General features: G+C 39.0%; 4 protein-coding genes across 4 annotated transcripts; 1 reads left to right on the forward strand and 3 right to left on the reverse strand.

Annotated features, from left to right (window-relative positions):
* Positions 1-64: 64 nt before the first annotated feature.
* LOC122874966 (parathyroid hormone-like) lies at positions 65-1,716 on the reverse strand. The gene is made up of 3 exons (XM_044193575.1): positions 1,523-1,716; positions 1,111-1,208; positions 65-945 (listed from the first exon to the last, which is right to left on the reverse strand). The coding sequence occupies exons 2-3, from the start codon at positions 1,203-1,205 to the stop codon at positions 690-692; spliced, it is 351 nt and encodes a 116-aa protein (XP_044049510.1). The 5' UTR covers positions 1,206-1,208; positions 1,523-1,716; the 3' UTR covers positions 65-689.
* Positions 1,717-10,768: 9,052 nt separating this feature from the next.
* On the forward strand, positions 10,769-16,450 carry si:ch211-176l24.4 (daf-12-interacting protein 1). The gene is made up of 3 exons (XM_044194131.1): positions 10,769-10,847; positions 13,113-14,523; positions 15,769-16,450. Exons 2-3 carry the CDS (start codon positions 13,117-13,119, stop codon positions 15,901-15,903), a joined length of 1,542 nt encoding a protein of 513 aa, XP_044050066.1. The 5' UTR covers positions 10,769-10,847; positions 13,113-13,116; the 3' UTR covers positions 15,904-16,450.
* A 249-nt stretch (positions 16,451-16,699) lies between these two features.
* Positions 16,700-17,643, reverse strand: zgc:162634 (uncharacterized protein LOC555881 homolog). Its single transcript, XM_044194133.1, has one exon. The coding sequence runs from the start codon at positions 17,641-17,643 to the stop codon at positions 17,431-17,433; it is 213 nt and encodes a 70-aa protein (XP_044050068.1). The 3' UTR covers positions 16,700-17,430.
* LOC122875230 (protein preY, mitochondrial-like) lies at positions 16,700-19,331 on the reverse strand. The gene is made up of 2 exons (XM_044194132.1): positions 19,049-19,331; positions 16,700-18,000 (listed from the first exon to the last, which is right to left on the reverse strand). The coding sequence occupies exons 1-2, from the start codon at positions 19,249-19,251 to the stop codon at positions 17,856-17,858; spliced, it is 348 nt and encodes a 115-aa protein (XP_044050067.1). The 5' UTR covers positions 19,252-19,331; the 3' UTR covers positions 16,700-17,855.
* Positions 19,332-20,304: the final 973 nt, after the last annotated feature.

The following is a 20,304-nucleotide window of genomic DNA, read 5'->3' on the forward strand; positions in this document are numbered from 1 at the left end:
ACAATAAAATAATACAATGAATTTGATTCATTTATTTTTCATGTATTCATATTATACACGCCCAACTACTTATAAAAATAAAACGGCCTATTTTAGCCTACATAGGCCTCGTTAAACATACATATAAAAAATATACAATGTATTTCTGTGTTGTTGAAGTGCATAGCCTATTATTAAGCCTAACATTAGATATCCGTTTTGACGTTTTACAGTCAAAAATAAGTAGCATTACGATTAGGTCTACAATGTAGGCCTATATATACATACATTTAAACTGGATGACATTGACATGAAATGAAAGACAGGAATGCCCGTTGATAAGGGCATTATCAAATCATAAACAACATTGTTGGTCCAACTATTTATCTCCTTCAGTTTGTTGAAGTAAGCAGCTTTAGAGTGGTTTACATCACGACCTGTTAAATAAAAGTGCATACACAACGGGGAAGAATTGCCTCGCCAAGGCACAGTTTCCCTTTGTCAGTTTCATAAATATCGATTTCATAAATAAAATGAAATAAATAAAGTGAAAATGTAAAATAAATCAAATCAAAGCACATTCTAATAAAAGACCCACGCATTCAGACATCTAGAAACGTTTAAAACAACATAGAAAAATAGCCTCAAATTTTAAAAGGATGTTGGAAATGTTGCTGCAGCTGTCGAAGGTCAAATAAAATCAACCGAAGTCATGACTGCTTTGACTTGAGGAGCTTTTCCAAGAGGTTCACAGCGTGCTGGATCTCCTCCGCTGTCAGGTCGCTCAGGTCGGGCAGCTCCTCGGGACTCAGCCTCCTCCTCGTGCGGCCCGCGTCCCCGCTGCTGCCCCGGGCCGGGGCGGTGTGGATGCCCCGGAGCGTCATCTGCAGCCACTCCTGACGCTCCTGCACCTGCTTGTGCTCCCCGAGGTTGTGCATGAGCTGGACCTCACTCACCGTCCTTTTTCTGTACACAGGGTGGTGAAATAGGCCATACGTTTAACATTGCGAAAACAGCATGTGCTGTAAGAAGGGGCGTTAATTAAATATATAGCCTATATGAGGTAATGAAGTTGTAGCAGTGAAGGTGATATTAATTGATCTGAAAGAGGCCATAGGAGCGGGGAATTACCTTAGAGGGCGCCCTTCACAGAGAGTGAAGAGGTGCAAAATGCAGAGGGAAATGAACACGATTTTATAGTCCAAATTTCGCATGTTGACCATCATGACCTGTTAAAATAAAAATAAAAAATTGAAATATAATATGAAATAAAAACGAAATATATAACGAATGATTTTTAACTGTCTGACCTTCAGCCTTATGTTAAAGTAAGTGAGGAAGCTATTGGATATGACCAAAATCAATTCCATTTTTAGTAAGATTTATCTTGAAATCCCCTATATTCCCATATCTTACATATTAAACATTCAAGTACATTCAAATACAATATCAGCCTAAAATAAATAAAGGAATACACTTGAGTTGAGGTGTGTTCGGCCTACATCTCTGACTATAAGGCAGAACAAGCTGAACATAGGCCTACCTCTGGTGGTGGATTCTCCTCAGTCTATTAAAAGTAAAAGTTGTGTACCAGTGGTATAAAGTGAAGTCAGTCTGGTTTGGTGGTTAGCTTCTATCAGTTTTGATAAGCACTGGACTCTCCAACTTCCTTTTATAGCCCCTGGGCCCAGCCATCGATGAGCTGCCTTCATTATTGCTGTTGATGTCACAACTCCAGCTCCTGGAGGGGGCAGGACAGGAATGACAACACCTCCTTTGAGCTTCAGGCTTTCACCACTGTCATACCAGACCAAACTAATGGCTTTGCATGTTGAACCCAAATACCGTCACACCCACCTTACTTGCACACACACACACACACACACACACACACACACACATGCACACATGCACCAAAATTCCAAACCTTTAAAAGAAAGCTTGTATTTCCCTGACATAAAACTATTGATTTGGTGCCTACAGTGACATTTTATTTTTTTTGTGGTATCACTACAATGTTTAATCATCATGTATGTATGTTGAAATATTAGTTATTCCAATAAAAGTGATCATAGGATGACATTAGATATTTTACTGAGAGGGTTTTACTTAAGAAACCCTGTTCTCCAGACTAAAACCTTCCTTTCCCAAGCACTTTTTTAAAACTTCCCTCCACATTTTCAATTTTGCATGCTTCTCCGTTATTTTTTCCCTATCTCTGTAGAGTGGCCAGATCTATTAGTCCACATCTGATGTGACCTTTTTTTGTCTGACTCCCATCCTGCCTCACAACAATAGCGCCAACATTTGGATGGATTTATGACTCTCATTGACCGGTAGGGAGTCTCCCTGGTTACATAGGCACTTTACTCAAGAATTAACATTGTTTTAATGAGTTCACCTCCCAAAAAGGAGCTTTTACACTGGCCTGACGTCAGAGAAAACATCCCAAATCAAAGCGTAAATGGGAGTTCAGGAAGTGGATTATGCCGTTGCCGTCACTGTCTTGGTCATGAGTGGTGTGTGTGTGCGTGCATGTGTGTGCGTGTCAACTTGAACAATCTCTGAACATATGGAGAATTATGACTTAGATATATTTTTTTGATTTAACTTCAAGGCTTGTTGAAATGAGGAAAAGCAAAGGGACATTTCACACAAGAACATATTTCCCTCACATCCATTGTGGTATCTAGATATTAGAGTCTGACCGATATAGGATTTTTGAGGCCGATACCAACATCCATTTTTGAAAGTTGAAAAAATGTGGTAATGATATGTCGGCTGATAGAGCGAGCTGTGAGTCCATGTGTTGGCATAAGCCTTCTATAGGCTACCATGTAGTCATCTTACAAACCACATCTAAGCTGAATAATAATATTAACTATTTGTTCAATTTCAAATCTTTGCACCCTCCCCCCTCCCTCTCTATCTGTCATTCAGGCATCAGGGTCAAGCACTCCCCCCTCAGCTTTCAGCCACAGGTGTCCCAAGGAAGATCAATCCATGGGACCACACAGCTCATGTTAGAAAGAAGCACCCCATACTTATTATGGTCACACACACTACACATTAGGTAACCACAAGGGTATGAGTTTTCTAAATGTAGCAGGAGCTGGGAATGGCTATGTCATGACATGAAGGCTCTGTTCACACCAAGCCCCTTAATATGTGGTGAAACCGATTTAAAGGTTATAAAAATTGGAAACGAGACTGCACTTGTAGAGTGATGTATCTCAAGTAGAAGTGCCGTTTCATCCAAGCAAATTGCAGAACTTAAAAGTTTTAAAGGTCCAGTGTGAACGGGGCCATGGGTATCATCCCTGACAGGTCCAAACATATTGATCATCATCCTCGTGTGCTGCTGAGACCTCCTCCGTCTTTTCCCACAAGGTAAAAAAGAGCATGACGGCATCAGTAGAGAAGGCAGAGTATGACATTATGCCAAGCAGCTCAAAGATTTATAAGTAACTTTTCATCTAAGCGAAGAGGATGTAGTCTTCCATGAGAAGATGGAAATTTGTAGGAAAAAAGTAGATTATTATTATTATTTTTAACAGCTCATCAGTTCTTTGGGTTTTACTTGCAAAATCTTTTATTCAAGCAGTTTGCAGCTGTGAATGAACCATCAAAGTTTTGCCATGACATTAAAGAATGAAGTGATCCAACACCAGTATTGATTATCCTCTGAAGTGAGCCATTGCACCTGTTGATACATAAACAAATGGCTCAAGTGGTCAGCGATTAAAGTTGTTTACATACCAGCTTTACAAGATTTACAGTGATTGGTGGGGCCCTTCAGAGACATTGACCTCCACTTGCTTTCCCGCGATACTATTATGGACTACGGTGGCCACCGCCTGTTTAGATGACACCCGCTGAACACACTGAACTCTGACATTAGGTCTGAAACCTTGTCGTCCTCATTACCTCATGCTGCCTTAATGTGTAGCATGTTACCTATGGCCTGCAAAGGCAACGAGGCAAGAGACTTGAAGTCAAAGTCAGCAATCCCACAACAACACAAAAAGGTGGCCCCATCATCCGACAGTCAAATGGTACCAGATACAGGACTAAATCATTTGTAACAGATTCATCTTCATACCTAGAGCCACTGTGCTAAGCAGAGCTGTAAACAAAGGAATAGCTAACTTGTTGGGCATCACCATTAACCTGACATTCACAGCTATTGCAAATCAGATGCATCAGTAAGACAAGCTGGTCCCCAATAGTTACGATTAGTTACAGGGGATTAAATAAGGAGAAGGGGACTACTATTTCAGGTTAGGCTTTGACTTTTATAGAGGGTGCCAGCACGTCCTGTAATGGGTGACAGAGAAGATAAATAACATCGCAAAGATGCTGATAGTCTCAAGTCACTCCAAAGAGAGTTTGAAGAAAGCAAAGAGCGCAGTTCATTACAGATGTAGGTTGTGATTAAAGGTTATACTAAGTGGATTTTATAGAAAAACTGATGAATGAAAGGATTTGGTTGATCCAAAAAAGGAAATTATCGGATTGTTTTGGAGAGGATATGATAGGACATTTTAAACATTTTGACAAAATAACTAAAACAAAATCATGCATGAAAACTGAAACACTTAAAGTTGCAGTATTTTTAAATATTTTTTGGCCACTTGGGGGCAACGGAACAAGCTGAAAACACAACACCTGACATATTATCCTCTTATAATGTTGTTAAGGGGATCGTTTTAGCAAACAATTACCTATTTATTCAGACACAGTTAGCAACATTCAGCATTCATTTAGAGCTGTGTCTGTTTTTCCCTAACTCCTGAGGGAAATACATGGTTCTTTGGCTGCTAGCTTTCTCTCTCTGTTGTTTGTATACAGCCGGTAAACAGGACGGGGTCAACTTTAACAGCGAGTGAGCTCATGTGCATTACAGGACGTTCTTTACTCCAGCCTTACCTTTTTTCCCAGAACTGCAGACTTGGCTTGTCCTGCCTCCTAGGGCAATGCACCACTATTTTACTGCCACCAGACACCACCACACCAGACCATTACTACAGCCTGAATTCCTTTCACTTAGCTAGAGGGATTGTTTTGATCAGGCGTCAGAGAGACAAATGATTCATGTGGAAAGTAGGTTATTACAAGTCATCAAACTCTCCTTCTCTGCTTCACACAGCCAGCTTTCAAGCAGTAACTCTGCCATGAGCCTAAAATGCATAAACCATCTGCTTCGGGAGTCTTGGGAAAGATCAAATGAAAGTCAATCAGTCTGCCCACCAACATTATAGTGTTGTTATCTCTTTGTCCGAGCTTCCTTCAGATGAAGTCCTTATCAGAACTCTTTTAGGGAAGTAAACGTAACAATTGTTGCATTCCAGTTGTTAAGTTCATGTCAGCAGTGACTAATAGACACATGAATCTGAAACCTGTATGAACCCAGTGTTCAAACTACCAAAGCAGTATAAAATTTGACCTTTATGGTCACCAGAGGATGGATCCTACTGACTTTGGTGTTCCCCTGATTTTTCCTCTAGTGCTGCCAGCAGGTTGACAGTTTAGCTGTGTAACATTACAGAGTCAGTTTTCTGACTTCCCGACTAGTCCCTAATTGTGCAATTGTTACATGTAATTGTCACTTGTGGTCACTGTGGCAGATGTTAAGCTATAGTTACATAGTCTTGCTTTAAAGTCTACTAACTATAACTATGTGTAGCTACTGTACATGCATGTGTATGTTTGTCTGTCCTGTGCCACCTCCCCTGCAGGATTCACACGTGACAGGAGAGAGAAAATTATCTCTACTAAATATTATGCCCCCCTTTCAACCTGAGCCAATTTGAAGGAACGATTTGGAACGAGAAAGAAATCCACGGATGTGTGTGTTGGGAAATTGTTATCTACAACTTTGTATTGTGGCCTTAAGCAGAGCCCTCAAAGGTGAAAGATTCTTTCAAGGAATGTTGTTCTATCTTTGTGAGGACTGTCAATGATATAATGCATTCCCTAGCCCCTTACCCTAACCTTAACCATCACAACTAAATGCCTAACCCTAACCCTTACCCTCACCCTAACCATAACCTAATTCTAACCTAACCCTTAAAACAATGTCTTAACCTTCAAACACCTCTTTGAAGTTGTTTGGACTGGCCGAAATGTCCTCACTTTCCAAAAATGTCCTCACTCTGTAGGTAAAAAACATGTTTCAGTTCTTACTATGTAGCAAGCACAAGTACACACACACACACACACACACCTCCCTCCCCCTCTCTTTCTCTCTGAGCTTTCATGGTTTTGCTGCCTAGCTGCATGCGATCACCATGGCAACGGAAAACTCCTCACAGATGAAAATGTAATGCCCCCAACAGGAGTAATCTAGGAGCACAATGAGAGTGTTAAGATGAGGGTTTATATGGATCTTATTACTGCTCCAACATGTTAATGGTTTTGGGAGATAATATAATATCCACGTAGGCCCTCAGATGAGCAGATTTGAGATCACCATGAGACATGCAGGTGCTTTCAGTCAGCATTCTATCCCACCCCAAAACCCAACCGTTAAAAACTATTAGAGGTATTTCAGGGTCCACATTGTTGCTGTTTGCTCGTACTGTATCTACGCCATGTGTGCAGCCATTCCCCCCCCAAAAACAGAGTGCAGGTTTGACAGTGATCTCAGCCTGTGGCAAAGTAGTTCCTGAGTCATATGTGTTAATCATCCTATCAACCCCCACAGATGTATTACGGTCATTCAGTGCTGCAGAGCAGCAAAAGTCTTACTCATAACCTCCATAAACTCCCAGTCAGATCAAAAACAGCCAACAATTTTGAGTTTCTTGCAGGACAAAATTTACTTGTACAGTACGTTTATCTGAGCTTTTTTGAACCACAATGTCCCTGAAAGTAAATAAGTAAATTCAGCACTGACAGAGCAATGATGAGGTGAGATACAGCCACTGCTCATACTGACACATGACATTAGGAATAAATGTCAATTCACTTTCCGTTCATTCAGTTCGTTATAGAAAGACTAGGCTAAAAGTAAATAATTGTTAGTGGAAACTATAAGATGCAACACCCAACAACTCATTAGTGACAAAGGAACAAACAACATACTGATATTTTTTTCTAATCTCAGGCTTGAAAAGACTACAGGTTAACGACTACACACCCAACACAGGTATCACTACAAATGTTCTAACACTTAAGTGCGAATGTGCTTCCCAGAATAAGCCTTGTAATCCCATTCGTCATTTAATCTTTAGAGATTTTTAGAGAGAGAGTAATGCAGCACCCTGGATGAATGAAGCGTCAAAAGGAGAGGGAAGCAGACGGGGATGATACCAATCTGCAATTCACATAATGTTATTTATCACCTCAATCATGTGTCTGGACTGACTGACGCTGACTTAATGTGTCTGATGCATCCCGTTCTCCACAACAGCCAGCCTGAATCAGTCTGAGTGATGACAAAGACCTTCGCATTTTGAAATCTGTCCTACATAATGGGAAAAGACCTCATCAGACTTTTGAATTGAGTAAAAAAAAAAAGAGGAATTTTCTCATAAAATCTGATTTTGACTTGTACTTCTTTAAATGATGGATGAAAAAATCTGAATAGAGAGACCTGAAGAACCAGCATGACTAATCCACCCTCTAGATACAGATTCACTGCCCTACAAAGGCAAAATGCAGAAGCCTATCACAAGAACCAGAACCTGACGTTTTGACATCAATTTAAAACATAAAAAATAATATACCATAGAAATATCTGGGAATTTGCAGTAACTACACTGCATGCATTTTGGCTTTGTATTGCTGCCCAGGCTGCAGTAGCTGGCAACCCTGGCTTGGTAAGCTAGCTGTGAGATAGCCACTGCTAACATTAGCCAAAGCTCAAACTAAATTTACTTATTGAGTTTTCCCTACCAGTTATCTGGAAATTAAAAATATACATTTTGTTAAACTGACAACTTGTTAATTCAGTATGTTACGCCACATAATTCAGTCATGATGGAGAATAAAAACCAAGCTAATCTGCTAAAGGGAACTAGCTTAGCAGATCTGAGTCGCTGCAATCTTAGCTTTTGAATCTAGTGGAATTCATGTGAGTTGGTGTGGTTAAGCTCATTATTATCACATATTTAAATGTATTCAATTATTAACTAATTTATTGTATTGATTTTATATAAAGATACATTTAATTCTTATGAACTATAAATGGTAAATAATCAAAAATAAAGTTTATTGTCTTAAACAAACTAGTTAAAATGGACAAGAAAGCTGGAATTGTGTTTGTAGATACTGTTTTCTGGCATTTCCGATTATTAAAGGCAGAATGCAGTATCTTAATTTTCGATGGTATTATGTGGGTTTTATGGTAATGATTTTTTGAGGTAAAATAATCTAAATAACCTAAAAAAGACATAAAATAAAGGTATTTTAGCCTTTCTATCACCCAGTTTGCCGAGCAGCCTGGAAAGAAACACTTTTTTTCTCAACTTCACTGTTTCTGTAGTTACTGTTCTCTCTTTGTATGACAGTATATGTCAATGAGGCTGGTGTTCAATGAAATCCAGCATCCTATTAGCTAATCCCTACAGTCCACTGCTCACTTTAACAACCCATCTGATTACCTATAAAAATCTTACTCCTCAAACTAACTAGGGTAAAGGATGTTCTTGTAGCAGGTGGTACAGACAGAGGTTTTCGTCAAACTAATGGGATAGAAATGGGTCACAGCATCACTTAGGAGAAATTGCCAGCCAGACTTTTTAATGGAAATGCTGTTATCTTTCTGGTCTATGATGTAAGGTATATTTCCTTCCAGTAGTCCTAAAGATATCAGGTTTGTGTGTAAAATGCTGTTCTTCTGACAAAATGTTTGGAACAACACTTGTGTTCAAGATCAAGATCATGTTGCTGTTAAATCAACATTCATAAAGTATCAATTTAGATGAATTACTAGGCTATGTAAAATATGGACATATATGCTCACTTTAAAGGGGATGCCTGCAAAAAAGTAGGGGAATTAAGGTAAACTGAGCTTGAAGGTTCATTCTTGACCTTGGAAATAGCAATTTGAATAAATATTTGCATCTCAAGGTCTCTGGTGTTTTTCTGAAGCCTTTAGCCACATCTCATGGCCTTCCTCAGTGGATGGAGTTGCTCAGTTGTCATGGAGATGGTTTAGTTGTTATCACATGACTTAAGTATTAAGTCAAATTGTTCTTAAATAAGTCTCTGCTTGCCAGAGTGTATAAAATCAGGGTTTTCTTGTAGACTCAATGGCAGATGAGCCAAGATAAGGTCAATGTGATTTGTCAAAAATGGTGAAGGGCCATTATTGTATGATGACTTTTTTCCCACCTTCACTGCATCATATGCAGCCTTAAACATTCATGTGTTGTCTGTGAATAGAGGACATTACTGGAAAACAATAGAAAAAGCAATGTCCTAGTGTAAATGTATAGGCAACAAGACAGTAGATTAATCTGCTGTACAAAATTAAAGAGGAAATGAGGTTACAAACTAGCTCAAAACACTGTCTGCTTTGCTGTCTGAAAGGTTTCCCAGCCAACTGTGTATCACCCTTAGGCCATATCTACTCAAGGAGATTACACGTTTTCACTGAGAGACAGAGAGGCCGAGAGAGAGAATGAGTCACGAATCGTAAGAACAGAGGGATTCTTGTGTGGAGGGGGTTTATGAAAGCAGCTATTTGCATACTGACTGAGCAAAAGAGAAATGATATAGCTGACTGATGATGATGGACTGATGATGAAGAAAGGCTTTAAAAAGTTCCAAATGTCTTTACTCCCGTATCTTCTTTTTGCATTAATATAAAAATGATATCAGTGTTTGTTCCATAGATCTTGGTACATTCAGGTGCGTTTGTGTTCTTTGCCTTGTAAATGTAATCTAATATAAATGTGCGAAATCAAAGTCGATTTATTCTATTACTGCTCATCCACACTCACAATCCCCAAAATTTTGACACGGATTTGTGTCATGTTATGAGTATGAGTAGCAGATGGTAAATTGCGACATCTAGTGGTCTTATTGTGAACAGTTCATTCATTCGCACACACACACACACACACACACACACACACACACACACACACACACACACACACACACACACTCGACAGGTCTGTCTCCAGTGTCGCGAGAAGATATTTAAACGGTAGGCTACTAATCAACACTGCAGGCTGGAGAGGCTCCAATGCTTCCTTCGTGTGCCAACGAAAATATTGTAAATACAAGCACGAATTAATTAACAAACGAATATAATATGACTGTCAGTATTTTCTCAATGTCTCTCAACAACCGAGTTGTGACATTTGAAGGCATGGAAAACATTAACAAACAACTAGATGTCTGGATAATGTATTTAATTGTTAGAAGTAAGTTTTGGAAATAGCCTACTGTATGTAAGCAATGAGTATTACTTTTCACAGGCATGTTTGAATTGGCAGTATGTTGCATGTGAGGTTTATTATTAAAACTGAGAAGAGATTTTGCTCTTTAAATGCTATAGAGATGAAAAAAGTTGCTTATATATTGTCATCTCAGTAGTTATATATCGTTGTGTCTTGCTACAATATGTTTACATTTATTAACTAGACTATATGTACTTGGATTAATTAATTAAAGTAATAAAACTTAATGAAAAATAGGCAATGAAGTGTTTTGTCTTTCTTTCCTCAAAACTGTTCTGTAGTTTTAAATCTCCGTAAAAATCGTAAATGCTTATGACGAGATGTCCGTGGTCTCTCTGGTTCTCAGAAGTCGGGCCCTACAAGAAGCACTTGAATCCAACATGAACTCTGGGGAGCAGAGACGGTCTCTTTGAAGTTGAGTTTGCCGGCTGGAGTTGATGCTGCACTTCTGAGGTAATTATTAAGTTATTGCAAAAAACGTTTTTGTATACTGACATGTTATGTTACAGCCAGTACATAGGTCAAAATAACTCGCTTGGTATAAAGTAGTTACCTTTTTGAACCGCGAAAATATATCAAAAGGACAGAACGTTATGCTAAACCTGTCAGGTGTAAGTCTGGTTTTGCTAAGGACATCGTGTTTTTCGTAAATGCGACTACTTGCAGTAGTTTTCAGCTAGGACATTAACTAGACAAAACTGTAAAAAAAAAAAAAAAAAAAAACTGTGGGAAAATGCTGTGTGTAAAAATGTAAGTAGGCCTAATTGTAATTCCATGTCATTTCACCAAGTAGTATCACTTCTTCAACTTCATACAGTTACATTGTTGCAGCCTCCATTTGTATGTTAACATCCTAAGTCGAAGTGCTATCAGTTTCCTATGTTAGCAAAGAGATTTTTCATTTTTCTGCATAAAGTGTGATAAAAAAAAGAACATCACAGATATAGGAAATTCACTTTGACCAAGTTATCAATTATCGCAAATCTTATACGAAAGCAAATGCCCGCTAAAATAGTTCTTAGAAACAGACCTTCATCAAAATATGTTACCCTGTAGTGTTTCCTATCAGCTCTGTTGTAAGGTGATACCCAGAATAAATGTCTTGCAGCAGCTTAGGTTGCTATTGCTTGTAGGAAGTGGGTACTTAGTCTTTTACATTTTCCTACTCATATATGGATTAAAGCTGTAATTCATAATATGCCAGAGAGCTCAGTAAACCGACTGATTCATCATATATACACAGTGAATACTATTTAAAAACCAATAGAGCTGTTAAGGGTATTATGCAAATGGTTTATGTCCTCTGGGAAATACAATATAGTGACCTATTGTCCTATTGATATATAGAGTATAGTCTTTACTCCACTGAGTTTATCTTTACAGAAGAAGTGCACATTCATCATGTCTGTTGCCTTGTGCCTGGGCTTGATGTTAAACCATAAAAGTGATAAACAAAGTAGTGCTGTTTAAAATCTCATTAGGAAACAAGACACCAGCACATACTCTGAATGCGTCTCAGTTATGCATAAAAGATTTGCTGATACACACACACTCTCACACAACAAAATTGTATGCAAATACAGGTAATAGACAAAGCAACATGATGCTGCTGAGCAAGCAAATATGTAGAAGCAGAGAGTACGACAGGACATAAATTAAAGCATCTATATATACAGACAGGTGACTAATTAAAGGAAAAACATGAATAAATGAGTGGAGAGGCTTCCATACAGGGCAGGATGGGTCACACAATGGTTTATTGAGCATGAAAATGATGCAAACATACGCTATGGCCTCCACAGTCACCAGATCTCAACCCAGCAGAATACCTACATGAGATTTTGCAGCGACATGTTAGCCAGCACTCTCCGCCACCATCATCATCAAAACACCAAAGTAGGGAAAACATTTTAGAAGAATGCTGTTCATCCCTCCAGTGGAGTTCCCCACACTTGGAGAATCTATGAAGCTGTTTCTTTTTCTTTAATTTGTCACCCGTCTGTAGATAGTAACTTGATTACTCCCCCGATTGAAAGGTAGTTTGCTGAAAAAACAAATGAGAGAAAACTACGAACCACAACAAATGACATGAAAAATATCAGGGGCGCAGCTAACGATTTCATTGTGGATTAATCTGCTGATTATTTTTTCGATTAATCAATTAAACGTTCTGTCTATAAAATGTCAAAAAATATTGAAAAATGCCCGTTATAATATCCCACAACCCAAGATGATGTATTCAACTTGCTTGAACATTTGTTGCTTTCCTCGGCTTTATGTCATTGTAAATTGAATATCTCTGGGTTCTGGACTGTTGGTCCGACAAAACAAGCTATTTGAAGATGTCACCCTGGGCTCTGAGGAATAGCAATGGGCACTTTTTTCACAATTTTTTGACATTTCGTAGACTATATACGATTCGTTGAGAAAATAATCGGCAGATGAATCAATGATGAAAATAATTGTTAGTTGCTGCCCTACACATTCTGTAATAACAACATTAAATAGTAACAGAAATTACATTTAAAGATAGCCTAACCATCAGTTATCTTGCATTTTCTTTCATTTAAGTTTTTTTGTATTTATATTTGTATTGTTATTGTATTATTATATATTTGTATTTATCTATACAGATGTCAGACTAATATAAAACTATGTATTCAAAACTGCTGTGTGTAGCTTTTAAAAACTATGCACTTTCCTCTATCTGTTGAACAGACCCATGAGTGACTGTGAGGAGACAGACTTCTTTTGGGAGTCTTGGACATCACCTGGGAAAAGAAAAAGAAAAAAGGACTCCAAAAAGGACAAAAACAAAAAACGCAAAAACAACATAACCATGAAAACAGATGAGAACATCCAGAAAAAAAAGAAAAAGAAAAAAAAGGAAGCAATGGAGGGAAGGAAAGAAAAGAAAAAAGAAAAGAAGAAAATGAAAAACAGACTGGCTTTGGAACTAGATGACAGCAGTAGTGCACAATCAAAACCTACTGTGAAGCCTGAAGCATCGAATTCATGCAGCAATGACAAACTACAACTGGATCACCTGACTCAAGACTCCAAGAAGAAAACTAAAAGAACAAAGAAAGTGGCGTTTGACTTATCACCAGCCTACATCCGTGTCAAACGTCCTAAATTTGTCTCTTCATCGCTGCAGTGTCCCAAAGAGAGCATCCTCTTAGAAGCTGTGAGAGACAGGGAGAGCTGTTCACAGGTCACAGTGACAGGGCACTGCCTGGATCAAACATATGATAATGACTCTCAATGCAACAGTGAGGATATAAATAGCCAGGACCTGTTTATTACCCAGAAGACGTTCAAAGCATCGCCCTCCGAACCTTCCAGTGGTGAAGCCAGTGACAAAGCCGTTACTACAACTCCTCAAATGTTCACACAGCGAGACGAGCTGCACACGTCTGTGGTGCAGATAAAACAGCATCTTGAAGGATCAAACAAATGTCCACAAGACTCTCATTTCCATTTCCAGCATCACAGAAAGGCAAAGGAGCACATGAAGAAGCCAAAGACAGTACAGGTACTTCTCGCAGAAGAAGAAGATGAGGAAGAAGAGGGGTTGAACAAAGCACATCAGAATCCCAAGATACAGATGGAGCTAAACACCAACCTTACTAAGGAGAAAGAAGTATCATGTCCTGTACATATAAAGCAAAGTGTGGTGAATCCTTATCTGGATGTGCCAGTTGATGTAAACCTCTCCCTGGATGTTGCAAAGTCAAAGAAACATTCCTGTACTTCAAGCCAACAGTCTATTACAAGCACTTCCACACAGACAGAAAACTTCTTCACCACTGAACTCTCCTCCTACCTCAGCTTCTGCCAAAAAAGTAGAGTGACTGTACACTTTGAGGACTTGAAACCTTTGGACCTGAGTCTGCAGCAGAGGGCCAGAAAAGACCTGAACCTGCATCCATCTTGTTCTCCAGACATGAAAGATGTAGAGGTAAAGAAAGAGCCTTCTGGTCGACAACCTTGTTCTGCAAGCACACATGGTAAAGGTGAAACATCTCTGAGCCCCCAGTCAGAGTCTGAGCCTAAGTCTGCAGACACGACAACCTCCAGCGAGGACAACGAGCCCCCCTGTCGCACTGGCAAGCTGGACCTGACCCAGGTGATGCACTGCAGTTACACTGGCACATGCAGCCGTCAGAATTCAATCAGACCTCTTTGTCAAATGCTTGCAGTGCCTTATTTGTTTCTCTCAAACTCCTTTTATAAGCTGCTATAATGTACAAAAAATATCTGACCTGAAATCCATGTGGAATGATGTGCAAAACTGCAGAAAATCTAACCAATATTTCATCACTACACTAAAAGGATAAAGCTGGCAACATTCTATATTTTTCTTACCGTGAACAAATCCCATGAAAAGACCAAAACCCACAATGAATTGATTGAAGTATTGTGTGTGAAACAAAAACCTGATATATCTTATTTCTGACCTCTGTGCCTTAGAGCCCCATTGTTGTCTAAAAACTATTAAAAACACATCAATGACTTTTACATGATTCTTCAGAAATCTGCTGTAGGTAACAATGTAAATATATAGCTCATGTAAATCCAAATAAATATGACCTACTACCATCTAATAATAATCAGTGATGAACGTCCCTAACAGAAATGAGGTATAATTGATAAAAAACATTTTTCTATGGCAACAACAGAACTTCCATTCAACCATAAAGGATCATCATGTATTGTGTGTAGTCTTGTACTGCAACACATAACTCACATTTGCATATATGAGTCATTTTTTGCCAAATGGGTATTAAAATAGGTTTCTATAACTCTGTTAGTCCTCACTTACTAATGGGAACAATGACATCAGACACAATCCTAAAACAACCAGTTTTATAAATCGGTTTTATGCTTGAATGAAATAAGATACTCAAACATATAATACAAACAAAACATTAATATCATATAAACTTGTGTCTCCACTGCGCCTGTAAAACAATGTTGGCCCCCCATTGAATTGCTGAAAAAAACTAGCGCATGGTTGAACCTCAATGCTAACTCCGGCACTATTTACTCCTGTTTGAATAACGTTTGCTAAAAACCACAGTGCCTAGATGTTTTTGGAAATTACTGAGGTGAATATGGAACTATATATATATATGTGACCAGTTTTAAAGATTCACATCTTCAGTAAGAACCAATGGGCTTGGGGCGATAGACAGGGTAGGAAGGCTAGAACGTGTTAACAGACTAATTGTGTTTTGGTCTTTTCTCTTATCATTTAAACGGTTGTGCCTGCTAAGCAATGACAAAAAGGTTTTTGTGTTAATCGGAATAATTTGCAAAACAGGGTGTTAGTCACTGTTTATTAACAAAATGAAATTTTGTTTGACTTTAGGTCAGAGCAGTCCAGATGAGACTCAACGAGTCCTTCTTTTTCAAGACAAGAGGAGAAGGACAGTCACCCAGACCGGCGTCTCCACTGATGAAACTCGCTCAGAGCAGAGAGGTGAAAAGCAGGAAGGGCCACTGAGGTCATATGGAGGGATGGAAATGAAGGTTTCTGGACACTAACCTGCGGTCAGTGGCTGCCACATTCTTACTTTTTCTGCTAGACAGTGTTTAATGTCTTGGGTTAAAGAGCAGCCAGGTATCAGATTAACAGGTAAATTCAACTCTTGATGCTAAAACTCAATCTGAACCTTGTCCTTGAGATCTGAGAATCTTCAAATAGTTCAAATGGTCATGATGCATGTTGTTCGGAATATTAAAAGGAAAAAAATCCAGTCATCTTTAACAATAAGGAAAAGGAAATGTAGTTCCAAAATGAACTTCTGGAGAAAAATCGCAATCCTTATTGTAGTAATGATGACTTGATGTATTTGTTAATTGTTGGAATTTCAAGTTAGACTTTAATACAATGTTGTTGGTATAAGGTTTAAGAGTGCACAGGTTGTGTGTTACTCCCTTAAATATCAGTTTTAGATACAGCTTTTTGAATGTTTTCAGGAAACTATGACATCAACTTGTAGTTCATAGCTTTGTTCGTTGTCTGTTCAGTATGAAAGCAAGTCTTTTATCAATTAAAGTTTATTTATTGTGAAACAGTGGTTTACTTACTGTGCAATCTGTAAGATATACTGTTGCTGAGTTTTAACAGTGTTTTTCCAACGTAGAAAAGGTTTCAGTCGTAATCATCCGGACATTGTTTTCAGAATCAAGACGTTTCGGCTGCCATCCGGAAGTCATTCTCAATTGTGAAAAAATGGGACGATAGAACACTCCTGGACGAATGAGGGACTACACCAGTGTTTTTCCAAATTACCCAGTGAAGTTTCAATGTACTATTATCTTTATTAATTTCACCTCCATAGCAACGTACATATGTAATTTGTCACATGACATACACAAATACTTAACCTTCCATTTCAGCTCAAACTACATCAAGGTTCAGAATTAACACAAGAGGACTGACATCACACTGTACCAACCAAATGTTCAGGATTTACTGTATTACTTTGACTTTTACAGAACTACACCACAGACAGTGGCTGGTTTTGTTGTGACTGTAACACATTACCTTTCTGTCTTTTAAGCCAGCTGATTACCAGTACTCAGAAGAAAAATATCTTTATTTATATTTTACACATTACATTTTGCAGCCCTCCATCATAGAAAACTTAACAACCAGTAATGTGCATTAAAGCAAAAATCCACCTATGGTTACTCTCAAAACTGACTTAATTTGACAGTGAGTGTGACAAATAAATCTGTTACTACCCTTAGTGATAGATTTTATGTTGCACTCACTTTCTGTCAGCGTGCCGTGTCTTGTTCTGCCTTGAGTCCTACAGTGTGTCTATTTCCTTGGTATCGAGATCAAAACATGTATTACAGCAGTATTTCATTCTAGTGTTTGTTGAGAAAGCGACATTTTCTGCTATTAAACCAAGGAACAAAATGGGTCCAGAAATGCAAGGTACATCACCAACAGATCATTTAATTGTACTAAAGTCTACTCAGGTGGATTTTTCCTTTAACAGAACAGAGTCAGAACAGCCTAGTTGTGTCTAAAGAGCTTGATCCCCATCCAGCTCCAGAGGTGGAAGAAGACGTAGACAGGGATGGTGACCGGCAGCAGCAGGCTGTAGAAACACAGACTGTTGCTGCTGGTGCAGCCTTGAGGGAAGTTCTCATCCACCGCAGCAGAGTAGAACAAACCAAAGAGAGACACTATCGGGACCAGCCCCACCATCATGGACAGGGAGAACATACTTGCAGATGGGTTCTGATACGGTTACCGCTGGGGTAAATAAATATCTGAGGCGATATATTACATGTACTTTTAGCCAGGTGGCAACTGAGCAGAGCAGGATCCAGTCACAGTGTTACATAAGCACTGTCTCTTTCAGTCCAGCAGCCTTTAAAACACAACAGTGTTACGTCTGTTTGCTTGGGTCAGCTGAAGGCGTTGTGATGGAGTTTCTACCCTTGCGTTGGTGTGGTCGAGGTATCGGTGTCTTTCTGTATGAGTCTGGCTTCCTGAGGGATCATGTTGGGGATGCCACCGACGATGGGATAGGCGATACCAAGCTCCTCGTTGATCAGCTCATTGGTCTTAGCCTCGTACCTGTGGGGGGCAAGTGCAACATAATTCTTATTATTATATCTGTTACCTAAAATTGTGACCACACAGTGTTTAGATACATGGTCACATATTTGGTAGCTAAGATAGGGAAAACAGAGGGTCACAGATTTTCGTGTAACACCAGTAACCAATAATGGGTCCCAAATTTCAATGAATGCCAGTAGAGTAGCACACAGAGTATGTACACAGCAGTGCATGAATGTTTTGAGAGTGACAGCATATGAAACATTTTCCGTCGTGACTGCATTGAATTAAAATTCAGCGAGCTAGCAATTAACCTACAGCTTGATTCACTCCTGTGACTTTCATCGTTTCACTGTATCGTTCCTGACCTTTAAACGTCAGAAAGAGCTTCATTAAGTTTGACAGTTTTGAAAGTTTTGCAGCTAAACGATGTGATGGCACATTAGTGGGACAAGAGAGGAGAATAATTGAGAAGTATGATGACGAACACTAGAAAGACATAACCAGAAGTATGGGAACACTTCCGCTTGGCACCAAGTAATGTAATAAACCTAATATTCTAATTTAATGAATATCATTCTCCAATCACATCACATTGCGACGCATATGAAATGTTACATAAATATCAATCATAAAGTTAAAACGGCCTAAAATACACCACTCAGGTTTATTTCATTTTAACTAAAACATTTTATATGTAGTTTTGTTTGGTTTATTATTTTACTGTAACGTATTGCACAATAACATCTACATTTAAAACAGCACTTTGAGCCAAAGTACAGATTTAATAATAACACGCGGGCTTCTTGGACTTTTTTTTTTTTTTTGCACACATATGAGACTAAAACTATTAAAATCAGCGCGGTGTTGTAGCGCTTTGACCCCAGACTTGAAGAGCTGCTATGAGTTTCGCAAGTCACCAGATGTCACTGTGCTGGCTGGGTTTGAAGCCCCGCAGCTGTGAATCATTTGTCGGCACAAATAGAAATAAAGCCACAAAGCTTCATAAGGCTTCATCCTCCCAACACTGAACCATTTGTAGTTTGTCCAGCTGTATCTGTCTTACCGCAGTGGCTTCTTGGACAGCGGACAAACCAGGAACTCAAGCAGGGAGGCGTCGAATGGCTGCTGCTCGTCGTCCTTCACATCCGAGAAGCTCCTGACCGACACAGAGGCGGCGGCTACCCTCTGTGTGAAAGGTGCATACTTCACACAGCGGTGAACACGAACTGTCTCTGTCACCAGTCTACCGCTAACATTCCGAAACATGACCAAAAACGTTCAACAAGCTGGCGAAAACTCCCCGACAGGAAGCGGTACAGAAGCTGTGTCACCGAAATATGAGTCTTCTTCCTGTAAACTGAAAACGGTTGTCATTAGTTCCGCTTATCAACCCCCCTTTCTGAAATATATTTGGCAATATATTTTTAATTGCTTATCTCATAAACTGTTTAGGGTATTATATATAAGATATCAGATATAATTGTTATTAAAGTCAAAACTATGAGTTGGAGAGTGGCTGTTTCTACATTTGTCCGTGTGGTGGCAGTGTTGCACTATTCAGCTCAGTAAAGCTAACTTTATGTGTGTGATTTGACCAGAATATGGAAAAAGAACATTAAAACAATATGAATTGCATTAATTTGGTCAGCTAGACTGCAGTAGACACTACATTGCTTCCATCCACTGCTTTCATTAATACATTGCACTCAGAATAATAAAATCACTATACCAGATCAGTTGTATTAAGTGGAAGAAACTAATGGAGGTACATATTTACATCAGTCACTGTTTGAACTGTAAGCCCCATAGACATCCTGAACATGATTTCCCAGAAGGTTATATCTATACAATATTAAATATTGTCAGAGAGCCCCCGTGCCAGCCAGAGCAGAATGCATTCCCCTATCCATATGGCTGAAGATATTGCTCTGAGACTTTCTTGGCAGGGCCCCAACTTGTTTTAAAACCGCTTCTAGCTGTAATATATCCCACTGCTTGGTACATGACAGACCTGCTAATAAAAATTTTTTTTCTTAGTGTAGAGCTGTAGCTGTGTACCTTTTTTCGTTGGGTCTGTTTACTCATGAGAGGTATCCATCGTCTCTGACATATTCCACTGAGCACTGGGGCTGAAATAATACTGAAAGAGGACGACATGTGTTCAGGTCAAAATGTACTGCGATGTACTGTAGAAAAAAAGTGCTGTTTAAGTGGACTAAACCGAAGTAGTCACCTTTAAAATAAAATTACATACAAGATGCTTTCGATTTACAATTAGTGCAACAGTAAACAGTTATAACAGCAAAGCCATAAAAACAG

The sequence above is a fragment of the Siniperca chuatsi genome, linkage group LG4, assembly GCF_020085105.1.
Source record: "Siniperca chuatsi isolate FFG_IHB_CAS linkage group LG4, ASM2008510v1, whole genome shotgun sequence".
NCBI classification, from domain to species: Eukaryota; Metazoa; Chordata; class Actinopteri; order Centrarchiformes; family Sinipercidae; genus Siniperca; species Siniperca chuatsi.

Coding starts and splice junctions, on each gene's coding strand:
- LOC122875230 (XM_044194132.1), bottom strand. CDS start 19,251: ATGTTTCGGAATGTTAGCGGTAGACTGGTGACAGAGACAGTTCGTGTT. Junction 18,001..19,048: donor CTGTCCAAGAAGCCACTGCG/GTAAGACAGATA, acceptor TGCCCCCCACAG/GTACGAGGCTAAGACCAATG.
- si:ch211-176l24.4 (XM_044194131.1), top strand. CDS start 13,117: ATGAGTGACTGTGAGGAGACAGACTTCTTTTGGGAGTCTTGGACATCA. Junction 14,524..15,768: donor GCAAGCTGGACCTGACCCAG/GTGATGCACTGC, acceptor GTTTGACTTTAG/GTCAGAGCAGTCCAGATGAG.
- zgc:162634 (XM_044194133.1), bottom strand. CDS start 17,643: ATGTTCTCCCTGTCCATGATGGTGGGGCTGGTCCCGATAGTGTCTCTC.
- LOC122874966 (XM_044193575.1), bottom strand. CDS start 1,205: ATGATGGTCAACATGCGAAATTTGGACTATAAAATCGTGTTCATTTCC. Junction 946..1,110: donor TGTGAAGGGCGCCCTCTAAG/GTAATTCCCCGC, acceptor CCCTGTGTACAG/AAAAAGGACGGTGAGTGAGG.